Source organism: Solenopsis invicta, chromosome 10 (assembly GCF_016802725.1).
Source record: "Solenopsis invicta isolate M01_SB chromosome 10, UNIL_Sinv_3.0, whole genome shotgun sequence".
NCBI lineage: Eukaryota > Metazoa > Arthropoda > Insecta > Hymenoptera > Formicidae > Solenopsis > Solenopsis invicta.
In genome coordinates, this window is record NC_052673.1 from 5,928,582 (window position 1) to 5,952,801 (window position 24,220).

Sequence of the window (24,220 nt, forward strand, 5' to 3'; positions counted from 1 at the left end):
CGCTATCAATAACGCTGTGTTACTAAATTGTTTTGACAGCGCTCATTTATAGTTTATCAATTGTTGATCTCCTTCGAGCTATATAAGTATATATGAATTTATACGTAAATCGTAAGCAAAATTGTACGCTTTTTTTTAAGACGGATCTAAGCTGTGTTACTAAGTTGTTAGAAATTGTTTTGACAGCGCTCAATTTTAGTTTATCCAATTGTTAGTCTCCTTCGAGCCATATAAGTATATATGAATTATACGTAAATCATAAGCAAAGTTGTATTCTTTTTTTTTAAGACGGATCTAAGCTGTGTTACTAAGTTGTTAGAAATTCTTTTGACAACGCTCACCCATACAGCACATGATATCATTCGAATGTTCTGTACTCGTACTGTAGATGTACGTACCGTATATAATATACCTGGAACATTTCTATAACATCTCTAGCAGTACATTATTTTTTGTAAATTCTCAGGATGTACTTGTAATATCTCACAGTAGTACATTATTTTTCGTAAATTCTCAGGATGTACTAGTAATATCTCACAGTAGTATATTATTTTCCGTCCATTCTTGTATACTACTCAGAATATATACATTAATATACGGATCAGAATAGTCCGGCGCGGCGTGTTGCTTTCACGGACGACGTCGAATCGCGGCTAAGTCCGAAGGCGGCGTGTTGATGCGCGCGCATAGGCGAGCCGAAGTCCGCCCCGATGAGAGTCGAGCGGGCACGAAGCGCACGAAGCCACGAACAAGTCGGACTAGGGACCCTCAAGAGAGGGATCGGACAATCCGCCGCCATTATAGGGATACAGGCAGTGTATTTAACTAACGCGGCAGTATTTAAATGCATTTGTATTACATTAAAATTCCTATTCACTTTCTAATTCCGACAACTATATCTTTTTCGTAAAGAAATAAAATTATTTACCATTAATATTGCGATTCTGCTTCATTAATATTTTTAAAAACATGTTTCGTTCATCTTTCTAGAATTCCAATGGACTAACCTTTCGGTTAGCTCTAACCGTGATTGGCCGAAAGAGGCCCTAACAGGAAGTCTCCTTCTAATGGCGGCAGCCAAGCCGCATCCTGCACTGCGTTGTCCGATCCCTCTCTTGAGGGTCCCTAAGTCGGACGTCGGCGGTCGGACATCTTGTGTGGAGTTACACAAAAAAGAAGAAGAATCTTGTGGAGTTGTCGAAGTTGTTAGTGTACGTGCACGCAAGCGAGGACAAGAAACATTTGTAAAGAACGGAAAATATTGGTAAGTTTATTATCATAATTCGTAAATAGTGAATCGAGCGAGAATCGGCACAAATTAATGTCACTGTTGTTAATATATATTTTTTAGAGTCGACGACCGGCGTTGTAAATTTATGAATTATCCAAGTTTTAACACGTTATAACCTCGTGGCGTTACGGAAAAAAGTGTACCCAAAATCGAAAACATTACCCAAGTAAGTACATCACAGTCAACTCTCTAAATCTGAATCAGTGAATATTATAGTCACTGATTATCCAGTGGCATACTTTGCACTGATAAATCAGTGATTTTTGTAACCTAAAAGTCAATGAAAAGTTACTGGTAATCATTGAAAAGTTCTTATTGATCAGTGTATTAATAAATACATTCTTAAATCGTAATAAATACGCAATAGTCATTAATAAATACACGATAAATTTATTGATTTTTTCAGTTTAAATAATCACTGATTGTCACTGATTATCCAGTGGCATTGATTTAGCATACTTTGCACTGATTGGCAGTGATATCCACTGATTCAGATTTAGAGAGAAAATGACATCATGTTGACAAAAAAATGATGTAATATTGGGTCAATATGACGTCAAAATGATATCATTTTGACTGCACTGTGTAATTTGGGTAAAAAATGTTACTAATATAATGAAATTTTACATACAAGTAGATCATCAACAAAAACAAAAATATAACATTTGAAACAATTTACAAACATTTTTTTCTACATTTCTTTGGAAAAGAAATAGTAGTAACAGTTATTTAGGTCGGTTGTACAATCAGTCGTGTGTCATATGTCACGTTCTGTCGAAATTAAGTTAATTCGTCCGTTTTGGGGTCAAAACATTTAAGTTATTTACCCGGGATTTGGACCAGGTTGTGCGATTAATCCAGTCTGAAGAGATAACGAATTTTATATGTTTTATAACGAGGATCATATTTGTTTATTAAATTAAAATTTGGAAAATCGTTCCGACATTCGATTTCGACATACGACTGATCGTAGAATCAGCCTTACAGTTACTGAATTTATGTCTTTTACGTTCTATTAGATTTGCTATTTGTATACATTTTTTGTCTTTGTATCCCTGGAGAATTAATATCAATGTTTTAAATATTTTTTGCATACTTTTGATTGGGACGGTGCCTTCAGAACATCCTTAAAAAAACATTTTTAAAATATTACATTTGTACATATTTTTTAATTTTAATACTTTTATCGTTACGTTATTTAAAATAATAATGCATAATTTTAATAGAATTTATACTAATTAATAATATATTATGTACAATATAATATGAAAATTATAAAACAGTATAATAATATCAACTAAAAATAAGATATAAAACTCTGAAAGTATTAATACTCTCCCTCTGTCTCCGTCTTCAAATAATGATTAATATAACATTATTTAACAGATAATGAAACGAAATTTGCCCAGAAAAGACATTGCATGTGTATCAAAAAGTCGCTTGCGTCAATTAGCTGCACAAGAATCAGAACTTATACGAGTATATGATAGTTTCTTACAACTGTATCATCACATAGTGATAATGATAAAAAATCAAAATATTTAAATAATGATTCTAGAATATATTCACATACGATACATAAACGTACAGAAACGCATGCAATTGAAAATGGCACTATTAATGAACAAAATGAGAATAATATATGTGCAGCATATGAAGATGACGAATGTCGACAGTTAAACGAATCGGATTCAGAACAATCTCCTATAAACATTTCTTGTGACTCAATACCTTATGTGGCATCTGAAAATACAAGAGATAGCGATTTTAAAGATATCCTTGCTGTCTGGGCTACAGAGCATCAAGTCTCACATACTGCTCTGAGAGCATTACTTCAAATATTAAAACAACACTCTTGTTTTTCAAAATTGTCGACAGATGCACGATTACTTTTAAGAATACCGAGAGAACAAGAGATACGCACAGTAACTCCGGGAATATATCACCATTTTGGATTACTTAAATCTGTATTAAATATATTGACATCCGCAAAGGATAATATTGATTGTGTGAAAATAACTATCAATGTTGATGGATTACCACTGTCGAAATCGTCATCACAACAGTTCTGGCCCATATTAGGTTCAGTTCTTCCATATGATAATGTATTTGTAATTGGACTTTATTATGGATATGAAAAATCGACAAATGCCAATGATTTTTTGAAGCAATTTGTTGACGAGGCTAAAGATATGTGCGAAAACGGTATTACCATTAATGGTCGTAATATAAATTGCAGGCTTGAGGCTTTAATTTGTGATACTCCAGCGAAAGCATTTGTTATGTGTGTAAAAGGACATTCCGGTTATTCCAGCTGTACTAAGTGTCAAACAGAAGGAGAATATGTAGGAAACCGAATATGTTTCCCACAAATCAATGCACCACCTAGAACAGATAACAATTTCATTCGAAAGACTGACGATAATTATCACAAGCCAGATATCACCTGCAGTTTGTTAGAAATACCACATTTTAAGCCTGTTACCAATGTTCCGTTAGATCCTATGCACTTGGTGTTCTTAGGTATTATGCGCAAAATAATATATTTATGGCTTTCTGGGAAATTGGATTATCGGCTACAAAATAGAGCTGTTGAAGAAATTTCTACACATTTAACAACACTGTTGAAACCTGCAATACCTGTAGAATTTGCAAGAAAGCCACGAACACTGAATTGTGTGAAATTATGGAAAGCTACAGAATATCGACTGATATTATTATACACGGGTCCACTGGCTTTTAAATCGATATTAAAGAAAAACGTATATATCAATTTTATGACGCTACATGGTTATTCGCATTCGTTCTTCACCAGATTTAAATCAATACATAAATTATGCGCAAGATTTGATATTTTTCTTTATTGAAACATTTAAGAAACTATATGGTACTGAGAATATGTCACATAATATTCACAGTTTTGTGCATCTTGTTGATATCGTTAAAAGATTTGGACCGCTTGACAACTTTACTGCATTTAAATTTGAAAATTATATGAAAACATTGAAGAAATATATTAGGAAAACAGAAAGACCTTTACAACAAGTTGTGCGGAGATATTTTGAAGAAGAAATAAACTCGGATTTATCACTATCAACTTCTCTTTCATCACGTTCTGCTTTGGTACACCCAAATTTAACAAATTTGCATTATGATGGTCCACTTGTTTCCAATTGTAACAATCCACAATATAAAATAGTGAAGTATAACGGAATTACATTGAAAGCTGGGACACTCGCGGATAGTTGTTGCGGCTTAAATTGTGGTGCCATTGTATGTATAGAAAATATAGCACACTGTTCAAAGCGAAATGTTCCAGTCATTATAGGTCGCGAATTTTTAGAAAGAAACGACTTATATAATATTCCTTGTCCATCATCATTACTTGAAATTTATAGTGTGCACTCATGCTCAGAATTGAAATGGTGGCCATTAAAAAATGTTGTTAGAAAATATGTGAAGTTGCCGTATGAAAATGACAAATATGCAGTTTTTCCATTGATACATAGCAAAATGTAATATGTATTGAGACAGAATCGCTGGCACGTTGAAGATGTACGCAGTCGTTGAATTTGAAGATGGACTCTCAGTAGTTCCATACAAATGGTTGACTCAAGATCTGAAGGAAGCTTTTTGGCCTATTTACACTAGTACTGCTAGATACGACAAAGCAGTTAAACGTATGGAGGAGCCGGAATCTACATGGTCAAAATATTCTATTCGAAAAATATATGGGACATATAGTAAGTAATATTATATTTGTTTCTGAAATATATGTGTATTATTATTTGTTTTACACATGCAATATTAATGTTTGTTGATGTCTATTAATAATTATAGGACAATGGTACATGTTTTTATTCCCATTATGTTATTTTGTTGCAGTGACTTATGACGTGGCAAGACAAAAGTGTAAACGAGCCGAAGAAGAGTCTGATCTTACATCAAATACCGAGAAAGATGATCTCGCAAGAGAACAAGAAAAAATAGAGCTAAAAAAGATATGAACTCCTCAGCGAGCAGCAATGAACTGTCAGATGACACTAGTATTGTTGAATTAATTCATTTACATTCAAATTATTATTATTCACTTAATTAGTTTGTTAGACTTATTATATTGGTAACACACATATTGGTGTAAGCGTGTTGTCAGCACTGAAATGCCGTAGTTCTTTTTACGCCATAAAGTTTACAGACCTCTCTCTCTCTTGTGTGTTGTTACTCTCTTGTGTTACGCTTGTTATCGCTTACAAGAGTCTTTTCAGTAATATACTTGCATTATAATAAAGTTATACTCATCAAGCCTGTCTTCAGCATATTTTCTAATCCCAGCACATGCTATTAGGTTATGGGCCCAGTCCCTCGAAAGTAGTGCTTTGAAGACTGAAAGAGTTCAAGTGAATTGACTTAACCTATAAAACGACAGACTGCATAAAGACGATGACGTCGGAATCGAAGTATATTATAACGAAGTTGAATAATGGAAATTATTTTAACTGGCGATACAAGATGAAGATGTTATTAATCGAGAAGGGCGTTTGGACAGTAATTACAGCAGATGCGCTAAATCCGGTTACACAAGACTGGACGCAAAAGGATGAAAAGGCACACACTGCAATTGCATTGAACATTGAGGACGACCAGATTCAACACATCAGAAGTTGCGATACAGCGAAAAGTGCATGGAAGAACTTGCAAGATTTTCACGAAAAGGACACGCCGAACAGCAAAGTGAGCATCCTGCGACAGCTCATGACAACACGATTAGACGAAGGCGGTAATGTAGAATCTCACGTAACTAAAATGACGGAATTATTTCAACGCTTCATAGCTTATGGAGATGATTTAAAGCCGGAATTAATTTTGTGTGTCACAATTCTCAGTTCACTACCTGAAAGCTATGATGTATTAGTTACAACTTTAGAGAATCGCAAAGATGAATTAACATCAAGTGTTGTTTGCTCGGCTGTGATTGCGGAATATAGAAAACGTCTCGAACGAAGCCGTGATAATAATACTGAGGCTGTATTAAGGATCAGTTCGTCAACCAAAGGATCATCAAATGCAAAAGGTGAAGCATTTGACGTGAGCAAGTCGAAATGTCTTTTCTGCAAGCGCAAAGGCCACTGGAAAAAGGATTGCCGTAAGTTACTTGCGCATAAAGAGAAAAAGAGTCAAGAACAACAAAGTAAGATTCAGCAACAGGTAAATTCGGCAGAAGCTAGCGGCAGTGCTCAACATTTATTCGCAGCAATGACGTTTAATAGTGACGGCTGGTTGGTTGATAGTGGAGCAACTAATCACATAGTGAGTAGACGTGAAATTTTTACCGACATGAAAAAGCATTCCGAAAGCATCTACGTAGCAAATGGTTATAAAGTAACTGCAGTCGGTAAAGGAACAGTCGATGCAAAATTTATGAATAAATCTGGTGACATTGTTGAGGTTACGATTAAAAATGTATTGTATGTACCAGATATACAAGGAAATTTTATTTCTGTACGACGTTTAAACAAAATGGGCTATACGGTGACTTTCCACAATGATGAATGCTGTATCGTTCGTGCATGCGACGGAGTACAAGTTGCATTAGGAGAACCTTGTGGAAATCTATACAAGCTGAAAACACCAAATGTAATATATGCAATAAGTAATCCGGATCCGGAACCAATGAAGAACTGCGTTCACAAATGGCATAGTATTCTTGGTCATAGAGACATCCAGCTAGTGAAGACATTGCCATCAAGCGATCTTGTCAACGGTATTCATTTTGACGAATGCAGCAAGGAATGTAACAATATATTAAACTGCGAGGTATGTCTTAAAGGTAAGATGAGCAGGATGAAATTTCCCAGTTCGAATAATCGAGCAAAAGAAAAGTTAGACTTGATTCATTCTGATGTCTGTGGGCCCATGCAGACAGCGACACCATCTGGTAAAAGGTACGTTCTCACCTTTATTGATGACTATTCTAAATTTACTGCTGTCTACCTTATTAAAGAAAAATTGGAAGTTTTTGGTAGATTTAGAGAATTCGTGGAGATGTGCAAGACGATGTTTAATCGTAAACCAAAATTAATTCGCACAGATAGAGGAGGAGAGTACATGAGTGTCGAATTCATCAAGTTTTTGGATCAAGAAGGCATTCAATATCAAAGAACGGCACCGTATAGTCCACAGCAGAATGGCGCGGCCGAGCGTAAAAACAGGACTCTCCTCGAGATGGCAAGATGCATGATCTTGGAAGCTAAGCTGGAAAATAAATTTTGGGGCGAAGCAGTCGTAATGGCAAATTACATACAAAATCGTTTGCCAGCCAGGGACATTGTACGAACACCGTTTGAAAATTGGTATGGTACTAAACCTAATCTAAATTCTTTCAAACGATTTGGATCGAAATGTTACGTACACGTACCTAATGAAAAGAGGAGGAAACTTGATTCGAAAGCAACCGAGGCAATTTTTGTTGGCTATGATGCGATCTCAAAAGCATATAGGTGCTACGTTCCATCAAGTGCAAAAGTAGTCATAAGTCGAGATGCCAAATTCGTCTACAAGGACAGCGATTGGAAGATTAATCAAGATCAGTTTAAGGAGGAGAATGAAGTCACAATTACGCATCTACCTGAAGATGAATTCTACAGTGCCGATGAAGACGAAACAATAGAAGAAAACGATCCAGCAACGAGTGATGCATTTAGAGATCTTCAGCAATCACCGATAGCTCAACGAGATATTAATGAACACGTCCCTGTTAACAATGAAAATGAAATCAGAATACCAGAACTTCGTCGGTCTACAAGATCGAATTTAGGGGTACCACCATGTCGTTACACTGAAAAAAGAATCAACGTCATCAAGGAAGAAAAAGTCGAGCCAAAAACATACAATCAAGCAATCAGTTCCGAACAAAAGAATGATTGGATTCAAGCAATGAAGAATGAAATTAAGTCACTTAAGGAAAACGAAACGTGGGAGCTTGTAGACCTACCGAAGGATCGTCGTGCAATTGGATGCAAATGGGTATATAAAATAAAATCATATGGAGAAAATGAAATATTCAAAGCACGACTGGTTGCACAAGGTTTCTCCCAAAAATATGGAATCGAGTATGATAAAGTGTTTGCTCCAGTAGTAAAACATGCAACATACAGGATCTTATTCACCGTTGCAGCCAGAAAGCAAATGAAAGTTATTCATCTCGATGCTAAGACAGCGTTTCTAAACGGAAAATTAAGTGAAACAATCTACATGAAACAACCCCCCGGCTTCACAGAAGAAGGAAGAGAACATCAGGTTTGTCTCTTGAGGAGGAGTATATACGGCTTGAGACAATCCGCTAGAGTGTGGAATCAGGAAATTCATCAAACTCTTACAGCTGCGGGTTACATACAAAGCAAAAATGATCCATGCCTGTATATTAAGTATAATAAAGGTAAGATCTGTTACATACTAATCTACGTCGATGATTTGATTGTTGCCAGCGAAGATGATAATATGTTAGAAGAATGCGAGAAGATTTTAAGCGCAAAATTCAAAATAAAAAATCTTGGAGATGTCCGTAATTATCTTGGTTTGCAAATTAAACGGGACACCAATGGAAACTTCGCACTCAATCACAAGCGGTACATCATGAAATTCATCAAAGATTTCGGTATGATGGAAGCAAAAACTTCGAATGTTCCAATCAGCGTGTCATACGGCAAAGGTGGAAATTCTGAGTTACTTATAGATAACGAAAATTATCGTAAATTAGTTGGTTGTTTGCTTTACATCGCTGTGAATACAAGACCAGACATATCAGCGAGTGTGACAATCTTGGCACAAAAGGTGACAAAACCAACACAGGAAGATTGGAATGAACTAAAGCGTATTCTTCGATATCTCAAGGGTACAGCAGACCTTTCGTTGATGCTTGGTGGCATCAATTGTAATACTGGCCTCGTCGGCTATGCCGATGCAAATTGGGCAGAAGACGTCGCGTTGCAACAACGCAAGTCGACTACCGGCTACGTTTTTAAGTATTTTGATGGAGTGATCAGCTGGTGTAGCAAGAGACAAACTTGTGTTGCTAAATCATCCATGGAAGCTGAATATATTGCACTATCAGAGGCAGGCAGTGAAGCGCTATGGATTCGTCGATTATTGAGAGACTTTAAGCAGCCGGAAGAGGACCCAACAACCATCTATGAGGATAATCAGAGCTGCTTGAAATTAATCAAAGAAGAGAAGCTGTCAAATCGTTCAAAGCACATTGATGTGCATGCATATTTTGTCAAGGATCATGTAGACAAGGGAACTATCAAATGTGTTTATTGCCCAACAGAAAACATGGTTGCTGATCTATTGACGAAACCATTGTCAGCCAATCGAATCGTAAAATTACGAGAGACTTGCAGTCTGATGGAAATTTGAATGAGGAGGAGTGTTGAATTAATTCATTTACATTCAAATTATTATTATTCACTTAATTAGTTTGTTAGACTTATTATATTGGTAACACACATATTGGTGTAAGCGTGTTGTCAGCACTGAAATGCCGTAGTTCTTTTTACGCCATAAAGTTTACAGACCTCTCTCTCTCTTGTGTGTTGTTACTCTCTTGTGTTACGCTTGTTATCGCTTACAAGAGTCTTTTCAGTAATATACTTGCATTATAATAAAGTTATACTCATCAAGTCTGTCTTCAGCATATTTTCTAATCCCAGCACATGCTATTAAGTATATTAGACAGTATGCCAAAAGTACCAAAATTTTTAAACAAAGTTACACATTTGAAAAATACCGGAAATGCACAAAAAAGTAAGAACTTTATAAAGCACTAGCTTAAACGGAAAAATATACTCCCCGAATTTCCTGTTTCTAATTTTAGGGGTTTGCGTTGGGCGTTTATGAGTCAGTCGGGACATTTGCTTTTATATATATATATATATATATATATATATATACATATATATATACATATATAAATGAGAAGTCAGGGCAGTAAGGGTCAAGACGCCGATCCTGGGGCGTAAATTCAATAGAATTTATTATTTCTCTTCACATTCCAAACAGTATGCGTACGTTTCGGCTCAGCTATGAGCCATCTTCAGCCGTTGCAATAATTAAAGCGTTCTCACTTCCCTATGGCGAGACCGATTGATATGGATCTTTTAGTCTGTGTTTCTGTTGAATTATGAAACTCGCCATAGTAAAGTGAGAACGCTCTAATTATTGCAACGGTTGAAGATGACTCAAAGCTGAGCCGAAACGTACGAATACTGTTTGGAATGTGAAGAGAAATAATAAATTCTATTGAATTTATTCCCCAGGATCGGCGTCTTGACCCTTACTGCCCTGACGTCTCATTTATTGAACTTTTGAAGGTCCTTATCTATGATTTAATTATACATATATACGAGGTGTGTTCAAAAAGTATCGCGAATTTTGTGTTTTTTCAAAAATTATTTATTTATTCATGAATATCTATTTTGTCCCCTTCAAAGTAATCCCCATGAGATATTATACACTTGTGCCAACGGTTTTTCCAATCTTCGAAGCACTTCAAAAAATCATTTTTTTTTATCTTGTTCAGCTCCTCCTTCGATGCCGTCTTTATCTCGTCAAGCGTAGCGTAACGTCGTCCTTTCATGGGCCTCTTCAGTTTAGGGAACAAGAAAAAGTCACAGGGGGCCAGATCTGGGGAATACGGTGGCTGCGGCATCATTAGTGTGTTGTTTTTGGCCAAAAAGTCGCGCACAAGCAACGATGTGTGAGCAGGGGCGTTATCGTGGTGCAAAAGCCAATTTTTGTTCTTCCACAAATCCGGGCGTTTCTGGCGGATTGCTTCGCGCAAATTGCGCATAACTTGCAGGTAATATTCCTTATTGACCGTTCTACCCTGTGGCAAGAACTCATGATGCACCACGCCCCTGCAATCGAAGAAAACTGTCAGCAAAACTTTCACATTCGACCGAACTTGGCGCGCTTTTTTCGGTCTTGGTTCGTGCGACAGCTTCCATTGAGATGATTGAGCTTTGGTTTCCACGTCATAACCATAAACCCACGATTCGTCACCAGTTATGACCCTCTGGAGCAAATTTGGGTCGTCGCGGACAGAGTCCAACATCTCATTAGCAATGTTCATGCGATGCTGTTTTTGGTCGCAATTGAGCAATTTTGGTACGAATTTCGCGGCGACCCGTCTCATGCCCAAATCATTGATAAAAATCGAATGGCACGAGCCAATCGATATGTTTAGGTCCTCAGCAACTTCTCTAACGGTGATTCGACGATTGGCCAATACCATTTTCTCCACTTCATTAATTTTTTCGTCTGTTGTTGAAGTGCTACATATATATACGAGGTGTGTTCAAAAAGTATCGCGAATTTTGAATTTTCGCGGGTTACGTATATTCGAATTTCGATCTTTTTGTGGCGTTATGTTGGTACTCATGTCTCTCACTTATGCCGACAAGCTCGGCCATTTTGAATGTTCACTTAATTGTTGACAGCTGCTTTGCTTGCACGTGTTTTGGATCGTCTTCGATTTTTACCTATTCAAAAAAATGGATCAAAGAACCTGTATCAAATTTTGTGTGAAAAACGAAATTAAGTGCGCGGATGCATTCCGAATGTTGACTGTGGCATACGGAGAAGCTACCTTGGACCGAAGCAACGTTTATCGGTGGTACAAAATGTTCTCAGAAGGCCGAGAAGATGTGAACGACGAAGAGCGTGCCGGACGCCCGAGCACTTCAACAACAGACGAAAAAATTAATGAAGTGGAGAAAATGGTATTGGCCAATCGTCGAATCACCGTTAGAGAAGTTGCTGAGGACCTAAACATATCGATTGGCTCGTGCCATTCGATTTTTATCAATGATTTGGGCATGAGACGGGTCGCCGCGAAATTCGTACCAAAATTGCTCAATTGCGACCAAAAACAGCATCGCATGAACATTGCTAATGAGATGTTGGACTCTGTCCGCGACGACCCAAATTTGCTCCAGAGGGTCATAACTGGTGACGAATCGTGGGTTTATGGTTATGACGTGGAAACCAAAGCTCAATCATCTCAATGGAAGCTGCCGCACGAACCAAGACCGAAAAAAGCGCGCCAAGTTCGGTCGAATGTGAAAGTTTTGCTGACAGTTTTCTTCGATTGCAGGGGCGTGGTGCATCATGAGTTCTTGCCACAGGGTAGAACGGTCAATAAGGAATATTACCTGCAAGTTATGCGCAATTTGCGCGAAGCAATCCGCCAGAAACGCCCGGATTTGTGGAAGAACAAAAATTGGCTTTTGCACCACGATAACGCCCCTGCTCACACATCGTTGCTTGTGCGCGACTTTTTGGCCAAAAACAACACACTAATGATGCCGCAGCCACCGTATTCCCCAGATCTGGCCCCCTGTGACTTTTTCTTGTTCCCTAAACTGAAGAGGCCCATGAAAGGACGACGTTACGCTACGCTTGACGAGATAAAGACGGCATCGAAGGAGGAGCTGAACAAGATAAAAAAAAATGATTTTTTGAAGTGCTTCGAAGATTGGAAAAACCGTTGGCACAAGTGTATAATATCTCATGGGGATTACTTTGAAGGGGACAAAATAGATATTCATGAATAAATAAATAATTTTTGAAAAAACACAAAATTCGCGATACTTTTTGAACACACCTCGTATTAATACACTAAAAAATAATAGAATAATGTTTCAGTAACGTATTGTTGTATGATTTTCAGGTTTTGATGACAGATCATATAAGAGACAGAGTACAAAGACAATGAAAAATACTGCATCAAACAATCAGTCCAATGTAGGAAAGAACGATTTTCGTAAGTATAATTTTTGTTGAAATGAGATTTACACAAAAAATTTATAAGTGGCTATCTTGGGTTTATAACTGACAATGAGTATATCTATATTTTGGATATCTATGGCTACGTTCAGCGGAAAAGCAGCTCAGTGAGCACTCAGTGAGCTGCTTTTTTCGCTGAATACAGCCTATCTATCTGAAAACTGTATAAATAATATATACAATGGTTACATTGTTTCATTACTTTCAGATCCATCACCAGTTGTTAGTTCTGGTTACATTAGACCCGGTGGGTCTAGGAATTATCAAATAGAAGAAGAAGAACAAGACGACCTAGTAAGTATTGAAAGTACTGAGCCAGATGAAGATAATGATGTTGTATTAAGTCCGAGCTTGACCTCTAATGAAGGTTAGTATACAAGTAATTTTTATTTTACTTTTTATTTTACAATTATTCATAAATTTATATATTGTACAGTAGAGAGCATTAATGAATTCCGTTCGCTGTGTAGATGAGCGCATTATTTCTACCTTCCAGCCAATTGCGAGCCTAGAAGTAGTGCACTCATCTACAACGAAAGGGAACCCATTATTGTTCCCCATTGTACGTAACGTTATTCTGTGCAATTTATTTTGCAACAATTTTTTGTGATATCTTTTTTAACTGACTGAAAACAACCTTTAGTTCAAAATGTTGTCAATATAATGGCAAAATCATTTATTATAAGTTTTATCATAAATTCCCTGTTCTACCTAGGGGTAGATTGTGTGCTTAAAAACTTGTTGAAAATTACAAAAGTGAGGGAATATACTAGAATATTAACAATTTCATTTTTTAACACCTGATGAATTTGGTCACTTTTGTAATTTTTACTAAGTTTTGAAGTACAATCGATCCTCTGGAATGCAAATAAAATTTATTCTTATTTGTATGCAAACATTTTAATTTTATTGTAGATAATTTTATGCTATTCGGATTTGAATGTTAAGGCTTTGTTTCATCCATGTTATTGCTTTTTTGAAATTTATATTCGTAATGTTAACTTATCTGTGAAATTGTTGTACCGTATGTAATGTATTTTGTCTTTATTTTACTCTCATTTAATATAATTTAATTTTAATCGTGCATTTATATTCCTGTACAGGCTGACTGTCATCTTGACGTCAAACAGATGTCAAAATGACAGTTAAAATCACCATTACTGTATGGGACGATATGCAGTCATATTGCCATCATTTTAATCATTCATTTTGACATGATACTTCTCATCAATTTCATGTCACTCTGACATCATTTTGACTAGATTGTTTTCACTGGGTTTTTTCATATTTTTATTCTAGTATTTGTAGTTGTATATGTAGGTAAATGTGAGATCAATGTGTTATAATTGTATTGAAATAGTAATAATATTTTATTGCATTTAGATGCACGAGATAAAAATGTTTCGAAAGATGAAGAATCATGTAATGATGACGATAATGATAATGTTAATGCTTCAGTCATGTCATTAGCAGGAATAAAGAAGACTAAAGTACTAGGACCAAATTACAATGATGGTGAACGAAGTAAGTATGCAAATAGTTTCTATTTTACTTAGGATTATTATATATATTAGAGTTATAATGTTATTAATGTATTTATTATGAAAAAATTTTGCGTTCTATTTTTTATTTGCAGTTCGATAAGCTTACATTTTTCATATTTTTCATCTTTAGAATTTTTGAAAATGTTATCTTCTTTTTATACATAAATGGAATCTGTTTCGAATGTTTTTTAGAATCAAACGATTCTACACGATATGTAATTCGAAAACTAACGAATATGGAAATGAAAATGAATGTCATGCACACGGACATAAAAAATATGAAAAAGCAGGTTGCAAAACTTTCAACTGGTACTTTCGAAACGAAAGAAAGACAAAAAATTGATATTTTTCAAGATCTGCCATTGAAGGATGAAAACGATCTTGAAGCCATGGAAACAAAATTAAAAAATAATTTATCTTATCGAAGTGAAATGGTAAGTTTGGATTTAAAATGTTATAGACTTCCATCTCTTAATACATATTATAGGCCAGTCATATTAGACATTGAACCTTCCAATTAATCTTCCCAGGTTGCAACCACTATGAATCGCTTTGATTTGAGGTGCTATAAGTGGGATTTATTTGTGTAATATGACTGACCTATTACACTTGTGTTTATTTCCATACATTCTATACTTTGTACGTTTTTTTATTGTTTCAAATATTTACAAATCTTTCAGACGACACAACTGGCATTTGTATTGTGTCAAAACATGAAAACATCATGTTTGCGACTGATGAGATTAATGGTCTCTAATGACTTGGCGATAAAGTACAGTTGGTACGGTGCAAAAAAGAAACAAATATTTTCCAAATTAGAAATTTGCAAAATAATTACAAGTAAGTAAAATATTTAAAAACAATTTGTATTTTTTTATTAATGAATACTATAAATCCTGTAAAAGTTGAAAGATATGTTCTTAAATATTTTGTAATAATTTATTAATTTATTAATTAATAAAAACATATATTCATCAATATATTGATATATTAAAGTATGTTTTGTGTATATTAGAGATAGAGCATATAATTATTTGTAACTGAATTTAAATTATTAAAAATTTAATAATATTATACAAAAATTAAATTAGCATAGACATATTTGTTCTACTATTTAGAAATAATAAACGATAAAAATGTTCTTTTTTCAGATGTGATACGAAAATCATTTGTTGATGTGACAGACGACCAAATTTCAGCTCCGATTAAAATATGGCTAGCCCATGCCAAGGAACGCATGACGAGAAACAAAGAACAAGGACAAGAAAACGTGCCTTTGGAAAACGTGCCTTTGGAAAACGTTAGATTGTAAATCGGCAATGAATATGAATATTTATCTTTTTGCGCAAGAGTCAGATTAGTAGCAACATGTTTTCTTTCTTAAAAGTTTTATTTTTTAAATGTTGGTCTTTTTTGCAATATTGTCGAGATGCTGTAGCACGATGTTTCCTTTCTTAAAAGTTTATTTTAAATGTTGGTCTGCAATATTAGTTTTCCGTGTATAGGAATTAAGTGAAAGTGATTGATGGTATATTACCAATTGTGTATTTGTGCAATACGTACCAATAGCTCAACGAATTTTGCTTCGTTTTCTTGTTTTGTAATAACATAACAATGCATATATAAATAAATATTAATTTATAAAATATAAAAGAGTACCAATTATTTAACCCTAATCGAACGTAATAAGTGTATACCGTGCATATTCTATCCGTGGTTCTATATTGATACCTGAGATATTCTTGGTATTTACTGCGGGATATTCTCAGTAGATACCCCCGATTTGGACAGGGCGATAATAGGAATGTTCTGAGTACGTTCGCAGTAAATCGTAGTACGTATCTCGAATGTTCTGAGAATTTACGCAATCTACTGCTGCGATATCCTTCGAACATTCTCAGTATCTACTTGTGCTGTATGGGCAATTATATAATAATTTATCAATTAAGTCTCCTTCAAGCCACAAGTATATATATATAAATTTATAAATTGTAAGCAAACTGTGGTGTAAAATGCTACTAACATCATTTATTGATGATAATTATTCAGCGACATAATTATGTTTTCAATGGTGTAACATTGCTAATAATAATTTTATAATTAATTCTGTTGGCTCAAGCTGCGTCAAAATTGAAATAAATATATATTATACATAAAATAAAGTGTACATTAATATTTAATCCAACTTAGCCTACAAATATGTGAGCTCGCGTATATAGCTGTATATGTGCGTGATATACCATTCTCTGACTGTTTCCATCCTATACGCATACTGCGGGATGTTCTAAGTATCTACTACGATTCAGGGTACGCGAGACATAGGAAATTTCCTAGTATGTACTGCAGTATATCGCAGTATGTATTTCGAATGTTATGAGGATCTACGCAATCTACTTTTCAAATATCCCGCAGAACGTTCTCAGTATTAACTTGTGCTATTAGGGTAGTAACACAATAGCACAAAATCTTAAGCTGTCTAAATTTTATATTTATAGATGTTACTTTAGACGTCTAAATTCAACATTTCTAGATATTGTTTTAAACGTAGATGCCTCCGATGTCTATCCGATCTCGTGTTTCTTCCTGGGTATATACGGGTTTCTTCTAAATTTCAACAACATAATTAAAACTAAATATTGTAAAGATTAACAAGTAGATTTCTTAGATTACGAAATAATGCATAAGAGAAAAATTGTTTAATTCAACGTCTTTATTATTTTTAAAATTAAAAGATTTAATTGAAACGAGGTTAAAATTATAAAAGTGAACAAGCTCATTAGAATATTTCATTAAGCAATAATTAATTCAAAAACACCTAAATTCTTTATTCTTTTAAGATTTATATTATAAATTATTGTGCGTGGCCATCGATTTGCTGTCAAAAGATGAGAGATGTGAATATAGACAGAGATTTGTATATTATACAGAGAGATACAATATATTTCCCTCTCTGTCATGGATTTTTGTTAAAACTACTACTCTGCCTACAAAAGTTTGCTCGTGTCGCGACTTGTATTAGAAGGTTTCCAGTTAGACAAGTATAAACAAATTATAGTGGCTTTTCATTGTTTTTTGCCCATTTTACACTTTTTGATATTTGTCAACATTCATATAACATAAAATTAAGCTTTTTAAGATTTCGCAACAAGAATTATTTTTTCTTATAATCCAAAATCTTTAAAATTTTTTTTGGAGATTTAAAATTGGTTAATCAAAAAAAAGTTAATAATTTTTAAATAAAAAAAATCATTTTGGCGTTTTTTTTTTCTTTTAAACGGTTTTTATGAACCAATTGCTGGTAAAGATAAATAAGCTTATGCCATTGTTTTTTTTATTAAAAAAACAAAAAAATTGACCTAATGTTGAATTTTAAATTCTAACGCAAATATAAAGTATTTTACACTATGGTAAAGAATAAAGCTTATTAAAATCTCAGTAGACCCTTTAAGGAAATATTGAAATCTGTCTTGTTTTAAGGATGCAATAACTTTTCTAAAAACTTTTTATATATATTACTTCTACAGATTTAGAAATCTATTATAAAACTAATATGCATTAATACATGTTTGTAATATGAACTTTATGCAGAGAACGGAAAAAAGCTTTTTAATTTAGATCTTTTTTGTCATTTGTTAAATGAATGTGATGTCCAGAGTTGTCTAACCGACATTTTGCTTGATATAAAAACTTTACAATATCGTAGTTACGAAATTGGAGTCTCCAAACATGTAGATTACACGAAGAAATAACGTTGAGCTTTTAGAATTAAATTTAGACACCTATTTCAAATACAATAAGATTTTACAGAAATATATCCGTATGTATGCGAGCAATATTGATGTAACAGTATGTAATCACGTACTGATATTTCGTAAACTGTATATATGTATTGTAAATTGTATATGTGAAAGTTGCCACAAATTATTACCGACATTTACAGTGAACTAAATATCTTCAAATTGACGTTACAGAATCACAAAAACTTCTTTTAAAATTAAAATACGCGTAAAAAGAAGATGCGCTCTGATCAATTTTACAAGAAAATCAAACAAAAATTAATAAATCATTAAAAATTTACTTGTATAGCCGTCACCTGAGGTTAACTTTACCTTAATACAGAAGTTGTGTAATTCGTACGTACAAAATGATAGTAGAGCGCCCTTCAGGAAACATGCACGAATAACACTGACCGTGTGAAATTACGACTAAACGCCTAACAAAAAAGATATGCTAATGTGTTTTTACTACATGCATATTTCGCTCAGCGAAGCTGAACTGTCATAAACAGAGCAGTATGGTACTCAACAATAGTTGATAGGTCTTTTCGCAGATGGCGAAATAATCGAAAAACAAAAACAGATTTATGCAATGAACAAAGAGCGATAGCCTGGTTTCAAAAAATAATCTGCAGTAATCTGCAGTACCAACGACGAAGAAGTTCTTCTGTTACTTTAACAGCCTCTTAAAGCGATAAGGGAAAGTAGGTAAATTGCACGCACTTAAGAGAAATTTATCGCAGTGAAATGATTTTTGAAGTTGAAAACAAAATACAAATACAGAAATAGAAACTTTAAAAATTTTTCTATCATTGTATATTGTTATACTAAACAATTTTTTTTTGGTAATGCTATATTCAGCAAAAAAGGCAAGTGGATAAACGAAAAAGTTTCTTGCACCTTGGGTAATTGTACGCGCGGTTGGATAAATATACGCAAAAGAAAAATGAGGTTATAGTCCATTCTTTTAGCTACATGAACTGCACTACACTGTACTAGTGCCACTATAGTTGTTCTTACGCCTTTCAAGATGGACGCGTAAAATTATTCACTGCGGACTTGATTTAATAGAAAAGCAATTACTCAAAAACTATTTAATTAAATTTAATACACAATACCTCATAAAATGCACAAAATAACGTACTTTTGTTAACAAAATTAATTTGTATAACAAAATTAAGTAAATAAATTTAAAATATGGACTTATTGCCTTATTTTCTGAACGTCGAAATCGCAACAGCAATCATGATTTTACTTTTTCTTATTTTTTCAATTAACTACGTTTTTAAATAATATAACCTATAATTATAAATTTAAAAAACTACCTTGAGTCTACAAATATCGCCGTGATATAATCTCTATTCATCGGGAAGATGCCAAATCAAAAAGCATACAATAATCCTACTTTCCCCTACTAGAGTGACGGTGGAATTCGATGTCGGTACTGCAGATCTTTTTTCGACAAAAAATCGAGCCATTCGCAGTTGCGCGCAGGGCGAAGAGTAAAGGAAATAGCGCTAAGGCCATGCAAACAGACTAACGCTTTTTGTCAAACGCACTTATGAAACATTATCTGTTCTTGTCTTCGACTTCAGCATCATTTGATGCAAGATTTCTCAACTATCACGTTACAAAATTATTGCTCTGTTGCTCTTTAAATTGATTTCTCACGTCAATTTACACATGAAATTTAAAAAATTTTTCTTATACTAAGCTTCTAGGCTTATTGAAATATGAAAGCACAGTAGTTGTTTTTTGTTGTAATTCCAAGGTTGCATTATGTTTATTTTATGTGTACAAACAGTCTCAAATTTCTATGCAAATGTTAACTGACAAAGTTATATTTTATAATTCTTTTTTGTTCTTTATATCAAATTGTAGCCTGCACCCTTTGTTATTGTTCCTTTAATTCTGTAAAAGAATTTTTTAATTTATGTCTTAAATAAAAAGAACAACATTTCTATGCATATGCTGATCGACTAACAAAACTATATTTTTATATATATTTTTTTTTTATATTAAATTGTAATCTGCACCCTTCGTTATTGTCTACTTTAATTCTGTAACAGAAATTTTCAATTCATGTTTTCAATTAAAAAAACAGCTGATTAAAAAATATTTGCGTATATAAACGACTCCAGCATCTTCTTAAGAGTGCAGAAATAGAGAATAAGAACATTCTAGGATTAAAAAGACCATTTATCGAAAACGACAAACACTTTTGACGGTTTTATACCAGTATAACTTTCAAAAATGTTGGAAAAGTATTGGCAAATTATTTGTAAACATCATCATTATATAATTCACATTTATGACATTATTGGAATTTTGTATGAAAGAATAACACTAAAAAGACTTATTTTTTGGTCCATTTCTTGGACTTTGAATTTCAAACTTTTTTTATGCCAAATAGTATTACAAGGTGATTATTAATAAATGTTCCTACATTTTACCATCAGAGCACACATTTATAATTTGTAATATATGTTAAAAATACGTATCCGTCGGTAAATCATGCTCTAATGGTAAAAAATGGAAACATTCATTAATAATTACCCTGTATAATGGAACATTAATCCCAGAGTAATTTTAAGATGAGCATAAGCGCTATTTCGGAGATATAAAGAGTTGAAAGTGATGGAACAAGCATATTATTGCTGTCAAACTTGTTCTTAGACTTTTGATATGTCTTAGTAAAAATATAATTTTTGGCAACTAACAACATGCTCACACTCTTAACCAGATGTAATTCTCTGTCACTTCTTTTTATTCTCAGAAATGAAAATGAAGTTCAAGGAGCGATTAAGATAGTACAGGAAATTAAGGCAAATAATGTTTGATACGCTATAGGAAAAAAGAATTTCAGAGTATTTGAAACACGGTTGAAGCGCTGAAATTGTGTCAAGTCACAAGAAAATTCTATCCTCAAAAAGGTCAATTGTACATAGAATAAATCTAATTTTTTTTAAAACTAAGATTAAAAAATTTTCAGTATCAATATAATCTCTAATAGTAGAGATAGTAATCCTCCTAGGATATATTCCATTTAATGCTTGCAACTTTTTTGAAATCATTTCATGTTTGTTGTTTATCAAATATTAAACAAATACAAATGATTCGTAAGCACTGCAAACGTTAAGTGGAACGCACTCTTAAAAGACATTATAACACGTTTTGAGGATATATGATGTTTTCAAAACATCTTATGGACATTCTACGACGAATATCATTAAGATTCATGCACAAAATCCGACTCATATAGATTATTAACAGATGGCAGTGGAATAAAAGACGTAATTTTGTAATTTTATAAACGCAATTAATATGATCAGTATCTGCATATGATAGAAGCTTTATTTATTATTTTAATAAAAATATTTAGATAAGTATAATATGGCAGCTTGAACATTGAAATTATATCTTTTGTTCCACTTGATCACCGTTTTAATTATCAATAATTTCATTACGATATTACAACACCCGTGAACGCTTTGTCACTTTAATGTGACTATTTCGCTATATTATTACTACTGCTCTGTCAACGCTGCAGATCTCACGACAGGTACACGAAATAAATTAGACTATTTATTAAATACAAGTGATGCTATAATAAAACGCGACTATATATAATATTTATGGCAGCAGAAATATGCGCACGGAATAATTCTGAAATTGTCCGTTTGTCGTTTAGTAGATGATGAACTGAAACACCCGATACATTATTAATACAAATCCACAATTGGCGAAGAATTCGGCCGGACTGAGGCTTTAACATCTACCCAGATAGCAAAACGTTTGCAGTAGCTTATCGGCAGTTTACCAGTAAATTCAATCACAACTTTAAAGCAGATTTTAAGCTTCTGCTTCCTCATTAAGTATAATTTTTAACAGCATAACTTGTCAACATAGAACGATGACGGAAATGCTGCAACAATCGAGCATTATTTGCTGCCACATCATGATAGCAAATATGCATATACATATGTAATACTCCTAAACTGCTAACGCAGTTTAAGAGTTGACGAAAACAAGGTGCAGACGATCGTTTTTCATTCCCACAAATTGTGTTTTGCAATGCGCATGCATATGTTTTTTTAAAATACAATATATGATATATATTACGTATGACATATGATATATAATATTTAATAATAATTATTATATTTTTTATTTTATAAAAAACAATTTAGTGCAGTTTTAATAATTCTTAATTAAATTTTTACGTTTGTTGTATTGCTCAATTGTATGAAATTTAAAACCTATTCATGCTTATTCTTTTAAAATTTAATATAAAGGTATACTTTTTTATGCAAACCTTCTGCAACTTAAAATTAATCGATAAAGCTAAATGATTGTGAGAATCTTTTATTGAAAATAAAATTTCTGAAACTTTCTGATTTATACATTCTTACCACGTAAATATTGAAATTTGTTGAAAAACTAAAATATTATGTTCAACTAAATATTGAGTTAGTTTAATCAATTCTTGATGAATAAATGTTAATGACAGACATGAATTAATTATACCTTTGTGCAATTAACTAATTGTTGAATTAACCCAATGTTTAGTTGAACGTATCGAGCTACACATTTTAGTTTTTTAATAAATTTTTTTCTTAGTGTAACCAGTACACTATACATATGTCACAAGTTATATATACCACAAAAGTATTGCGCATATACACATGCCAGCACTGAGCAGATGCAGTTTTGCTTGAAAATTGTGGAAATGAGAAGTCAACTTTCTATCTCACTTTCTTCACCTCTCATTCCCGAAAAGAGACTGCGTTGGTAATATAAGAGTATTACATATATCCAAATACGTAGCAAATATCGATACAGTCTGCTATATCAAAAACTGACAGCAAAAAGAAGAAATAGAGCATGCTGTCGCATTGCAACAGCTAATGTGCCAATTTTCTAAATACATATACTTAGCATGACGTCATATCATATCGATAGTTTTTGTTTATTTTTATTGATATAGTATTGTCAGCATACAATGCTCAAATTCTGTTCTTTTTATGTCGATAAGTTTTGTTGATGGACCTACTGGACTGCGCATAAAATACCTTTTGGGGAAAGAGGGATGTAAGCTGAGAGGCAGGAGGTGGGAAGCATTATCACGTCTTCTGACATCATGTGACGGCGGAATATCAGAATTTAGCTATTTGTTATCACAATAATCTCTTCATGAGTTACTTCAGCATATTTGTTGCATTGTGATCATGATTTTTGTTACGTTATGTACAGTTCAATTTGTTTTTTATAATTTAGAAATATACAGACATTTTATACAAAAATACTAAACTGCATTATAATTGGTTACAATAACCAATCAATGCAAGTACGCAAAACTTTAAAACAATTAGAATTGGAAAAAACTATTCGCATTTTACAAATAAGTAATATTTATGATTTTAATTAAATGTTATAAATAAATTAAATTTAACGCTGTTTACACAGATTTCATCAAATGTATTAAATTTATTTAAAAAAAAGTACATTCACGTCAATAAATCCCTTTCACGGCTTGTCGAGTTAAACATAATTTTGTCTAAATTGACGTCTTTTGGCGGCCATATTAATGTGTGCCCGTGGTAAAAGCATAAAGATATTACATATAGAATAGAAGAGCCATAGACAGATTTGTAAGTGAAAATGTCTCCCCCGTTAGAAGAAGAGAGAAGATAGGACCTATATTCATGTCTTTGTCGTACTAGCGCCATTAAGAGAGAAATACACTACAACTCCCATTTTTTGTC

At 33.5% G+C, this 24,220-nt stretch overlaps 1 protein-coding gene and 1 pseudogene across 1 annotated transcript; both read left to right on the plus strand.

Moving 5' to 3' along the window:
- The first annotated feature begins 2,575 nt into the window (after nt 1-2,575).
- On the plus strand, nt 2,576-4,222 carry LOC113004041. Its single transcript, XM_039454016.1, has 2 exons — nt 2,576-2,793; nt 2,850-4,222. The coding sequence occupies exons 1-2, from the start codon at nt 2,681-2,683 to the stop codon at nt 4,156-4,158; spliced, it is 1,422 nt and encodes a 473-aa protein (XP_039309950.1). The 5' UTR covers nt 2,576-2,680; the 3' UTR covers nt 4,159-4,222.
- A 500-nt stretch (nt 4,223-4,722) lies between these two features.
- Nucleotides 4,723-16,114, plus strand: LOC120358879 (annotated as a pseudogene).
- Nucleotides 16,115-24,220: the final 8,106 nt, after the last annotated feature.